Source organism: Parambassis ranga, chromosome 2 (assembly GCF_900634625.1).
Source record: "Parambassis ranga chromosome 2, fParRan2.1, whole genome shotgun sequence".
NCBI classification, from domain to species: Eukaryota; Metazoa; Chordata; class Actinopteri; family Ambassidae; genus Parambassis; species Parambassis ranga.
Window position 1 is genome coordinate 800108 of NC_041023.1, and position 10746 is coordinate 810853.

The following is a 10746-nucleotide window of genomic DNA, read 5'->3' on the forward strand; positions in this document are numbered from 1 at the left end:
ATCAGACAAACCCAGGATAAGAGGACAGACCTGAGCAGGACGAGAGACTTTTTATATTTTTCCTTTTAAAAGCTGTTAATCTCCTTTAAGGGGTATTTTTGACCGCTGATCCTTTGAGCCCGCCGGGTTCACTTGTTTCTGCTCATTAAACTGAATAATCAGCCATCATGGTTACCACGGAGACGCTGCTTTGTCTTCACATGTATAAACCCCCCTCCAGTCTGCTGCCCCCCCTCCAGTCTGATCCACCTAATGAGCTCTGAGCTGACTGCGGGGGGCACCTGGCTAAAACCCAGAGATTACCCAGCAGCCCACACACACACAGATACAGATAGTAACCCAGTGACCTGCGACCTCAGCTTAGCAAACACCAAGGACACACTCTCCTCAAACCATCAACGATAACTAATCAACGGGTCATTGATTAACAGGAACCTCAACATCACAGGAGTCAAATTAAATACTTTTATTTTATAAAACAGGAAGTACAGACATAGAAAGGTATTTACATTCACAGAAATGGGCGGAACTTCACTGCGGCGGCTCGCCCCCGCTCTGCTGACTCCGGTGCAACCTCATGACCAGACTACGAATCTCCTCACGCTTCTGCCGCACTCGCTGCCGTGGAAACCAGCTGTCCAATTGCAATGGCAGGTCGAAGTGCACCACGGGGTTCTGAGGAGCCAATCAGAGAGCTCGATTCAGCCATGTGAACTCGGGGAAAGGGCGCCCCGCTGCCGCCATGAGGTGATGTTTAAGACTTTTTTCTGATGTTGGACGTGCTGCTCCACCCGTGTGTCTGTGCGTCTCTCTGTGCATACCTGTGTGTGTCTCTGTGTGTGTGTATCTGTGTGTGTGTACCTGTGTGTGTCTCTGTGTGTGTGTACCTGTGTGTGTCTCTGTGTGTCTCTGTGTGTCTGTGTGTGTCTCTGTGTGTCTATGTGTGTGTACCTGTGTGTGTCTCTGTGTGTCTGTGTGTGTCTCTGTGTCTGTCTCTGTGTGTCTATGTGTGTGTCTCTGTGTGTGTCTCTGTGTGTGTGTACCTGTGTGTGTGTCTGTGTGTGTCTCTCTGTGTGTCTGTGTGTGTACCTGTGTGTGTCTGTGTGTGTGTCTGTGTGTGTGTCTCTCTGTGTGTGTCTCTCTGTGTGTGTCTCTGTGTGTGTACCTGTGTGTGTCTCTCTGTGTGTGTGTCTCTGTGTGTGTCTCTCTGTCTGTGTCTGTGTGTGTCTCTGTGTCTCTGTGTGTGTCTCTGTGTGTGTCTCTCTGTCCTTGTCTCTCTGTGTGTCTCTCTGTGTGTCTCTCTGTGTGTGTCTCTGTGTGTGTGTCTCTCTGTCTGTGTCTCTGTGTGTGTCTCTGTGTGTGTCTCTCTGTGTGTCTCTCTGTGTGTGTCTCTGTGTGTGTCTCTCTGTCTGTGTCTCTGTGTGTGTCTCTCTGTGTGTCTCTCTGTGTGTGTCTCTGTGTGTGTCTCTGTGTGTGTCTCTCTGTGTGTGTCTCTGTGTGTGTCTCTGTGTGTGTCTCTCTGTGTGTGTCTCTGTGTGTGTGTCTCTGTGTGTGTGTCTCTGTGTGTGTGTCTCTGTGTGTGTGTGTCTCTGTGTGTGTCTCTCTGTGTGTGTCTCTCTGTGTGTGTCTCTGTGTGTGTCTCTCTGTGTGTCTCTCTGTCTGTGTCTCTGTGTGTGTCTCTCTGTGTGTGTCTCTCTGTGTGTCTCTGTGTCTCTGTGTGTCTCTGTGTGTGTCTCTCTGTGTGTCTCTGTGTGTGTCTCTCTGTGTGTGTCTCTCTGTGTGTGTCTCTCTGTGTGTCTCTCTGTGTGTGTCTCTCTGTGTGTGTCTCTCTGTGTGTGTCTCTCTCTGTGTGTCTCTCTCTGTGTCTCTCTGTCTGTGTCTCTCTGTCTGTGTCTCTCTGTCTGTGTCTCTGTGTGTGTCTCTCTGTGTGTGTCTCTGTGTGTGTGTGTCTCTCTGTGTGTACCTGCAGGAAGCTCTCCACGTACTGCAGCAGGTAGAGTCCACAGTCGCTGCTGTTGTCCTGCTGAGGGACTCTGCAGTTGGAGCTCCTCATGCTGTCCGACGTGAAGAGACGAGGCGTCCTCCTGCGGACCTCCCACTCCACCTGCAGGTAGCTGAAGTCAGCGGTTCGTCAGAGCCGTGACCTTTGACCTCTTGACATCTTTAAATTAAATTAAAACTCACTCTCTGAGGAGTCTGCAGACGTTCTCGTGGTACGACAGCTTCAGCGAGTCCATGACCAGGATGCACGGCCTGAGAGACACACAGGAGACCGCCGTGTTTACCAAAGCCTGTTACCACGGCAACAACAAATACGGCCAAAAGCAGCTCACCTCTTCAGGACGGTGTCCTTCCTGCAGCCCTGCTCGGTGCTCTCCTACACAGACGCCACATGTTAGCATCTCATCAGGTCAGGGTACATGTTTACTGACCGTGTGTTTATGGAGCATATTTACAGGCGTCTGCTGCGCCCTCAGACCGAAGCTTGTTCTCCCCGCAGCGCGCTCTGATCCTTCTGCAACAACAACACAAACATCTATCGAATGTTGTCATTCTGATCAAACCACACACACACACAGACGCTGCGAGGGAGAACACGGAGGTTATTGAGCAGCTGGAGCTCGGTTACGAGCTGATTTATAGACGACAATAAGTTCCAGCCTGGAACGTGTGAGCCTCTAATGTTGGCTGTGACCTGGTTATTTCCCACAACATGCCGCTTCAATCACACGAGCCTCACACGGGGACGTAAACAACGCGCTCACCTGCTCGCCTCTGGAACTCCTCGTACTGAAGCTCCTCCAGACCCGGGAAGCACACCACCACCAGGAACCAGTGGGCGCTGCACACACAACCAAGACACTAAGAGGGACCGACAAACATCATGAACGGAACACAGAGAGCTGATTGGCTCTTACTCTTGATTGACAGGCACAAACAGGAAGTCTTTGGTAAAAATGTCGATGTTGCGCGTCCACGTCTTCACCCTCTGATGCCTCGTGTGGCGGTCGCTGTGGAAAGAAGAAACAGCGGTGGTCAGTCTGAAGCTGCCAGGGCGTCATCACTTCCTGTGTGTCAGGTCTTACGGGACAGAGGGGGCGTCGTCCTCGCCGGCAGCTCGCCGTCTGCTCAGCTGTTTGTAGAAGAAGCTGCTGAAGACGTGACTCCTCTGGGCCACGGGGCCGCCGACTCCCTCCAGGAGAAGGTACCTGCAGGAGGGGGAGAGGGTTTAGGTGACCCCTACTGGTGACCGACAGCAACTACACCCAACCAACCCAACTGACTTGAGGTAGAAGTCGATGATGACATCATTCAGGAACTCGCCGTCTTTCAGACACGCGAGGTCTTCCTTGGTCACTGTGATCCGGCCTTTACAGGGCGCAGAGGGGTACTGGATCAGCCTGCAGACCAAACTGAGGGTTAAACCAGACACTGGTTCAGGTTTGGGGGATGACGGAGGAGGTGGGGTTGGTGGGGTTTACCTGGAGGGAAGCTGCTGCAGGGCAGACCTGGTCCTCGGCTGACCGGACTTCTGTCAGGAAGCAGACATGATATCAGCACTCACAGGCTCTCATCAGCTAACGGCTAACGGCTAACAAAGGGGGTCTTACGGCAGAGTGCCCCAGCAGTCCGAGGAGGTGCTGGTCCAGAGGGGCAGGACAGCTGTGGAGGAGCAGCAGCCCGTCAGCCCAGTCCAGGGGGGAGGCTGGACCCCTGGGGGAGGAGCTGCGACCATGTTTGTACTCGTCCATGTCCAGGATGGAGGCCAGCAGCGCAGCCTGCAGCGGCTGGAGCTGCTCCTTCAGCACCAGCAGGAGGAAGCAGCAGGAGCGGCCTGCAGGGGGAGCCAGGAGCAGGAGGTCAGAGGGCGCGCCGTCATTAAGAAGTGTGTGTGTGTGTATTAAACCCTCGAGGTTTACCAGAGGCGGTGCCGGGCTGGATGGCCGACAGCTCCACCTGCAGCAGGTTGGCCTGAGCCTCCGTCACCCACAGGAAGAGCAGCGAGGGGGCGGGGCCTTCCCAGCCAGCCAGGAGAGCCCCGCCTCGAGCTACACCCCCATCCCAGACACCATAACCACAAAGCTGGGACGCCACCAGCGTCACCTCCCCGTCCTCCAGCCCTGACGAAGACACACAGTTACCATGGTTACAGGGTCACTCTGTGTTCTACAGTATAGTAATGATGGTGACCGTGGGAGCGGCGTGCAGCGGCTACCTTTCAGAGGAGCGGTGATGCCGTGCTCAGTGATCTAGAAGGAAACAGACGGAGAAATAAAAACCTTTTTCTGAACATTTGTCTGATCGGCTGCAGCTGCGGCTCCGGCCCGCTGACACGCTGACCCACTAACCCCCTCCTGGTTTTTAACGGCGCTCTAATTGAACCCGGCGCGCCGCCATCAGACCTCATGCTTGCTCTTAATTGCTCGTTAAAGGCCGAGATGCGAACGTTTACAGTTTCTCTGAAGCACAGCGAGCTGTGGCTGCGGAGCTCCACTCTGTTCCCGCTTCATCGCCTCTGCTGCCATGGCAACGCTTTGGCGTTTACAATGCAATGATTTAGGTGCTCTCTGATGAGTTCTTGTTGGCATTTTGTTCATATTTCTGTTTTTCATTACACACACACACTGGAAAACAGGCGGCTGGGTGTAAGGTTCTGTAGGATCTGACTCTGACAGTGTCACTGATTGATTATGTTCTCACCATCAGCATCCCGTTGGCGTCTGCGTGTGTCAGGCCGGCGTGCATCGTGGTGAACTCCAGCTGCAGAAAGGAGGGCGCCGTCTGCGGTGACAGGACCTGCGCAGGAACCTGTAAGACAACACACAGGGAGACCCGGCTGACCCAGAAGAACATGGCGGGGCGAGCTTTTCATCTCCGCACAAGATAATCGCATCCAGGAAAATATCACTGAAACAGAAAGCCAGTAAAACGCAGCTAATAAAAGTTTGGACGGCAGATGGGCGGCCATCTTTGGTCCAGAACCAGATGTGGGTCACTGCTGTTTTTAATGGAGGCTCCGAGAGAACACAACAAACAGTCAGCGAGGGCCTGAGTGTTTACAGAGCCACAAACAGACAGCCACATGACTCACCGGACCCAAAGTGGGTCAGCACTGAGCAGGAGTCACACGACCCGAGGACAGACCGCCGTCACACGACCCGAGGACAGACGGCCGTCACATGACCCGAGGACAGACCGCCGTCACACGACCCGAGGACAGACCGCCGTCACACGACCCGAGAACAGACGGCTGTCACACGACCCGAGAACAGACCGCCGTCACACGACCCGAGAACAGACCGCCGTCACATGACCCGAGAACAGACCGCCGTCACATGACCCGAGAACAGACCACCGTCACATGACCCGAGGACAGACCGCCGTCACACGACCCGAGAACAGACGCCCGTCACACGACCCGAGAACAGACGCCCGTCACGTGACCCGAGGACAGACCGCCGTCACACGACCCGAGGACAGACCGCCGTCACACGACCCGAGGACAGACCGCCGTCACACGACCCGAGAACAGGCGCCCGTCACGTGACCCGAGGACAGACCGCCGTCACACGACCCGAGAACAGACGGCTGTCACATGACCCGAGAACAGACCGCCGTCACACGACCCGGGGACAGACCCATGCCATTTTATCTCTCAGACTTTCAGAATCAAGTCATAAAATGTTTTTATACTTTCAAATTAAAATTAAATCGTCAGTTTTTCAGTAAAAGTCCTAATCCTTTCAGAATAAAGTCCTCCTGTTGGACTCAGTAAAGTGGACCCTGTGGACGGCATGTCCCTGGCTGTGCAGGTCATGTGACGGAGGTCTGTGAACAGCTGCAGGTGGAGACAGGAAATGAAAGCCTGCTGTTAACACGGCGTCCATTAAAAGCAGCGTGCGGTGTGTTGGTGGTTCTGACTGACCCGGCGACCTGTGGGTGAGTTTATCCTGCAGCCGTCATGTGTCAGAGTCCAGCTGGTGGCGTGCACGGGGCTCACCAGCACCGGCGTCCATCTTACCTGTACTTTCCCTGAGTTTCCTTTGGAGGCTTCCTCTACGCTGCTGCTGCTGGTTCCTGAGGTGCTCCTTTCTTCATCCTCACCCTCCTCTTCACTGGACAGCACAACTGTGGGGACACAGACCGTCACTCAGCTGCACCATTCTCAGACCTGAATCCGCCTGATGGGGGTCGTAGCCTCTGAGAACTCACTGGGCTCCGTCTGTTTGGGCCTCCTCAGGAGCCGGGTCTTCCTCTCTCTGAACTCCCTCCACCTCTCCCTTTCCTTCTCCCTCACATCATCCTTCAGGAGGTCGCTGGCGGCAGGTTGTGGCGCCCGGTCCAGGCTCCGCCTCCTGGAGGGCATTGAGGTAGCTTTCACTGTGGTGACAGAGGAGGAGGATAAGGAGGGACTGTGGAGGGCTGGTAATCTGGCTCTGGTCCTGGGCGGAGAGACAAAGTCGTCCTCTGACGTCTGATCTGACCCAAAGACAAACGGGTTCTTCTTCTGTGGTTTTAGACGAGACTCAGGAGGACTTCCTGTGTGGTTCTGAAAGAAACATGATATTTGGTAAAGCTTCAATCTCAGAATATTCATTCACTGAAACATGGTGGCTGGATCCTGCGCCCTTTACCCTCTGCTCAGCGCCGTCTCTCGCTGCAGAAGTCAAACTCCCAGCATGCTCGGCAGCTCGCAGCTCAGCCAGAGAGTCCACAGAGTTCACAGAGATGATGCTGACGGCGCCTGCAGAGACGATGATGATGATGTCGTCGTCTGTGTGCGTCTCACTGAACTCACTCACTGAAACCTCACCTGACTGTGCAGCACTTTTCTTCTTCTTTGGTGGAGACCGGCCATCGGAGGGGGATTCTGGTGGCAGCAGGCGATCTGACGCTCTCTTAGGACGCCATCTGGTGGACACATCAGGGAGCAGCAGCATGTTGACCTGAGCCTACTCACACTGATCACCGTCAGACTGTGTGAACTCACCTGTCGGACAGGCAGGCCGGGGAGGACTCGGACCTCTGTCCCAGCTCTGACCTGCAGCTTCCTGGTGGTCTGTGATTGGCTGCTGTCGCTCCACCTCTGATGGTGTTGTTGACTCCCAGCAGCGTTTTGACGGCGTCTACAAAGGGCAGGTGGTGGGACGTCCTGAGGTAAAACACGACTCATTTTAATGTCAGCTCCATTAGAATTGACTGCAGCCTGTAGGGGGCGCTGCACAAACCTCTGTCTGTCAGTAGAAGAGCTGAGAGCGTTCCCAGCATGCATCCTGTCCACCCCGCTTCTGCTGGAGTGAGCTTGGTAACCCTGTTCAGACCAGACACACACCTTATAAACCCGCAATTCCACCTCTACAAGAACACTCTAGAACCTGAACTAACCTTAACCACCGGGAGGGCGGAGCTCTGCAGGCGGGACAGCGGCGACTGCATGTGCAGGTCGGCCGACTCTGAGCCAGCAGGCTGTTTCTTCTTGGGGATTTTAAAAGGAGACGCCATGCTGCAACAACACAAACACCTCAGAGCAGTGACAGGAAACACAGAAACACCCGGAGCAGGCTCAGAAACACACGCTCCAACAGGACCTTTAAACCGGAGTCACTTCAGATTCTCCCAAAGGACACGAAGCAGCAGCCTGTCGGTTGATATGATATAAATATATACAATATAATATATAATTTAACTAGAAAAGCTTTTCCTGAAGAAAATGCGAGTCTGATCGCCGCAGCTGAAGCTTTGAACGCTGATGTGGAGGATTGCTCTGAACTGCTGGAGAATCTGCAATCTGAATTAATTTGCTGAAACATGGTTACGAATTTAGAAAGATGAAGCTCTTACTTTGAAAAGTAGAAAATGTTTGAATATTATGAAGATATGAAAAAGAAACGGCTGAAGACAAGAACAGTCTGAAGTCATGAGCTTAAAGAACAGCGGTGAATAAACATTATGAACGGTCTGAGGCTGGAATAAGAAGCTCAGGCTGAGCGATCTAATGTAGGAAAAGCTTCGTGTGTGTGTCAATTTGTCACCATGGTAACAGCCCTGCCTGCCTGCATCCATGGCAACCTTAGAAAATATGGCAGCTCTGCTTCTCTGGTTTTGGTTTTACATTATGTCTTAATGGAGGAACAGCTGGCTGTGATTTGGTGGTTTTAATAGCACAAAGTTGGAAAGTGCCGAAAAACGTACGGAAGAATAATAAAGAGAAACAGAAGGAGTTAATTAAAGGAGTGTTTGTGAGGAAGCCAGATGATTCCCTCACGGTCAGCAGGATGTGTGTGATTTATTTCTTAGCTTCCTGCCGCAGGCTTCGGACATCTTTATTTAAATCCCTTCTCTTCCTGCTCGGCACCGTCACGTCAGAGCAGCGATGCTAACAGTCAGCTAAGCTGGAGCCCGCAGGACTCTACGCACCTGACGTCAGTCGAGCTGCTAACAGGCTAGCTGGCTGGCTAGCCGGCTTGTCCGTGAGCTGGGCCGGCTAGCTGCAGGCGGCCGCGCAGCGCTGAGGGGTGTGCGGGGTCTCCGGCGGGTTCATGTGGGGAGGAAGAGGCGCGGTCCGCTCGCTGAGCCGTAAAACACTCATTTAAAACGCAGTTCGAGCCGCCGGTCCGAGCAGCGGGGCAGCTTTCCTCCAAACAAACAGCAACGGAATGACGTCGCCGCTACGCGCCGGAAGTACATGTGCGTCATGACGTCACGGACAGCGCGAACGTTTTACCCTTAGAAAACCGCTAAAACCGCTTATTATTCAGTGGTTTGACGCTCAAACGTCCACAAACCTGTTAGATTAATATAAATAAATTAATAATAGATATTGATATTACATTAGATTGATATGTTATTGATAAGAATGTATTTAAACTGGACATTTCAATATTTCTATCATGTAAAGTGTAGAGTTTCTGTAGCGACTGAACTTGTTGAGTTCCTCTCCTGCTGAGTTTGTGCTGGGTGCTGACCTTTGACCCCGTTCCCCCATAAGGCTGTGCATGTGTGTTCCTGTGATCGGTGTGTGTGTGTGTGTGTGTTGAAGCTGTGTTTTCTCTAAATATGTAATACATCGAAAATAAAAACAGTAGTTAAAAAGAAGACAGAAAGGAGTTAAATCTGTTGTCACATGGGCTCACTTTGAAATGTGTTTATTTGGTAAACCCTGACCTTTGACCCCCAGAAACTGATCTATAAACCAATATGTGAGATAAACACAAAACAAGCTGCTTCAGCAGAACGCAGGCCGACCTGCAGGGGGCGCAGGCACTGATTAATGATTGTCAGGTGACCTACATAAGGCAGCAATGATTGGATGCTCCGTGGGGGTTGAGGGGGCGGAGCCAGAGGAGGGAGCTGGGAGTCAGAGGACGCTTCCTTCAGTCTGCAGGAGACATGGCTCAGCTGGTGGAGTGTGTCCCAAACTTCTCTGAGGGCCGAGACAAAAAGGTGAGACAGACGCCACCTCACCCACTAATGCTAATGATGCTAACATAGATGCTAACAGGCTGTCAGACAGCGGATCAGGTCAGTGTGTCCGCTGACCTTTGACCTGCAGGAGAATCAGTAAACACACTGTTGTTATTGATCAGACCTGTGTGTGTGTGTGATCAGGTCATAGATGTCATTTCGGCCGCCATCTCCAGCACGCCGGGCTGCAGCCTGCTGGACGTTGACCCCGGGGCCTCCACCAACAGGACAGTCTACACCTTTGTGGGCAGTCCGGCAGCGGTGGTGGAGGGCGCCCTGAACGCCGCCCGCCAGGCCTTCAGCCTCATCGACATGAGCAAACACTCAGGTCAGTGCAGCTCCAAGGAGCTCCCCAAGGAGCCCGCAGGAAGTGACTAACGTCTGCTTCCTGTTCAGGCGAGCACCCGCGGACCGGAGCGCTGGACGTGTGTCCCTTCATCCCCGTCCAGAACGTCAGCATGGACGCCTGCGTCCGCTGCGCCAACGAGTTTGGACAGAGGCTGGCGGAGATGCTGCACGTGCCCGGTGAGACTGCTGCTGCACAGTCACAGGGGGCGGGGCTTAAAGACACAGTCAGATGAAGTCATTGTGCGTCTTGCAGTGTACCTGTACGGGGAGGCGGCGCGCTCCGAGGCGAGGAGGAGCCTCCCGTCTGTGCGGGCCGGAGAGTACGAGGCGTTACCTGAGAAGGTGAGACGCCGACCACAGGCCGCAGCCGCGCTCCGCTTCCTGTGGGTGATGTGTGTGTTTCTCCCTCCAGCTGAAGCATGACAGGTGGGCTCCTGACTTTGGCCCCGCCCTCTTTGTGCCGTCGTGGGGCGCCACGGTGACAGGGGCCCGTAAGTTCCTGATCGCCTACAACGTGAATCTGATCAGCACCAAAGAGCAGGCGCATCGCATCGCGCAGGACATCCGGGAGCAGGGCCGCGGGAAAGACCAGGTGCATGCTGGGAGTCAGAGCGCGGGCGTTAGCTTAGCTTCAGTGAGCTAACGTCTGTGTGTGTGTGTGTCTACAGCCGGGCCGCCTGAGGAAGGTGCAGGGGATGGGCTGGTTCCTGGACGAGGCCAAGCTCGCTCAGGTGTCCACCAACATCCTGGACTTCGAGGTGACGCCGCTCCACAGCGTGTACGAGGAGGTCTGCAGGGACGCCAAGGTCAGAGCAGCTCGCCGCCGCACACGCCTCTGACTACATGAAACACGGACGCAGTGACGTGTCTTTGTCCCCTCAGGACCTGAACCTGCCCGTGGTCGGCTCTCAGATCGTCGGCCTGATCCCTCTG

The 10746-nt window shown here is 54.0% G+C and overlaps 2 protein-coding genes across 3 annotated transcripts in view; one reads left to right on the forward strand and one right to left on the reverse strand.

Moving 5' to 3' along the window:
• Positions 1-527: 527 nt before the first annotated feature.
• Positions 528-8642, reverse strand: LOC114431984 (sentrin-specific protease 7-like). 2 transcript variants are annotated; one of them, XM_028399707.1, is made up of 22 exons: positions 8419-8642; positions 7387-7504; positions 7230-7312; positions 6992-7153; positions 6815-6912; positions 6636-6745; positions 6214-6550; positions 6023-6129; positions 4702-4809; positions 4217-4250; positions 3921-4121; positions 3612-3835; positions 3483-3529; positions 3285-3401; positions 3087-3209; positions 2919-3011; positions 2766-2842; positions 2457-2515; positions 2334-2377; positions 2185-2253; positions 1964-2114; positions 528-675 (listed from the first exon to the last, which is right to left on the reverse strand). In XM_028399707.1, the coding sequence occupies exons 2-22, from the start codon at positions 7501-7503 to the stop codon at positions 532-534; spliced, it is 2505 nt and encodes an 834-aa protein (XP_028255508.1). In that variant the 5' UTR covers position 7504; positions 8419-8642; the 3' UTR covers positions 528-531. The 2 variants fall into 2 exon arrangements, with proteins under 2 accessions (XP_028255508.1, XP_028255507.1); XM_028399706.1 differs by having other exon boundaries at positions 3483-3532.
• Positions 8643-9334: 692 nt separating this feature from the next.
• Positions 9335-10746, forward strand: part of LOC114432003 (formimidoyltransferase-cyclodeaminase-like) — a 5332-nt gene continuing 3920 nt past the window's right edge. The window contains exons 1-7 of the mRNA XM_028399750.1: positions 9335-9444; positions 9610-9793; positions 9862-9990; positions 10067-10155; positions 10226-10405; positions 10482-10619; positions 10696-10746. The exon at positions 10696-10746 is cut by the window's right edge and continues 81 nt beyond it. Of these exons, the coding sequence (XP_028255551.1) occupies positions 9391-9444; positions 9610-9793; positions 9862-9990; positions 10067-10155; positions 10226-10405; positions 10482-10619; positions 10696-10746 (825 nt within the window). The 5' untranslated portion in view covers positions 9335-9390. The remainder of the gene's footprint in view (positions 9445-9609; positions 9794-9861; positions 9991-10066; positions 10156-10225; positions 10406-10481; positions 10620-10695) is intronic.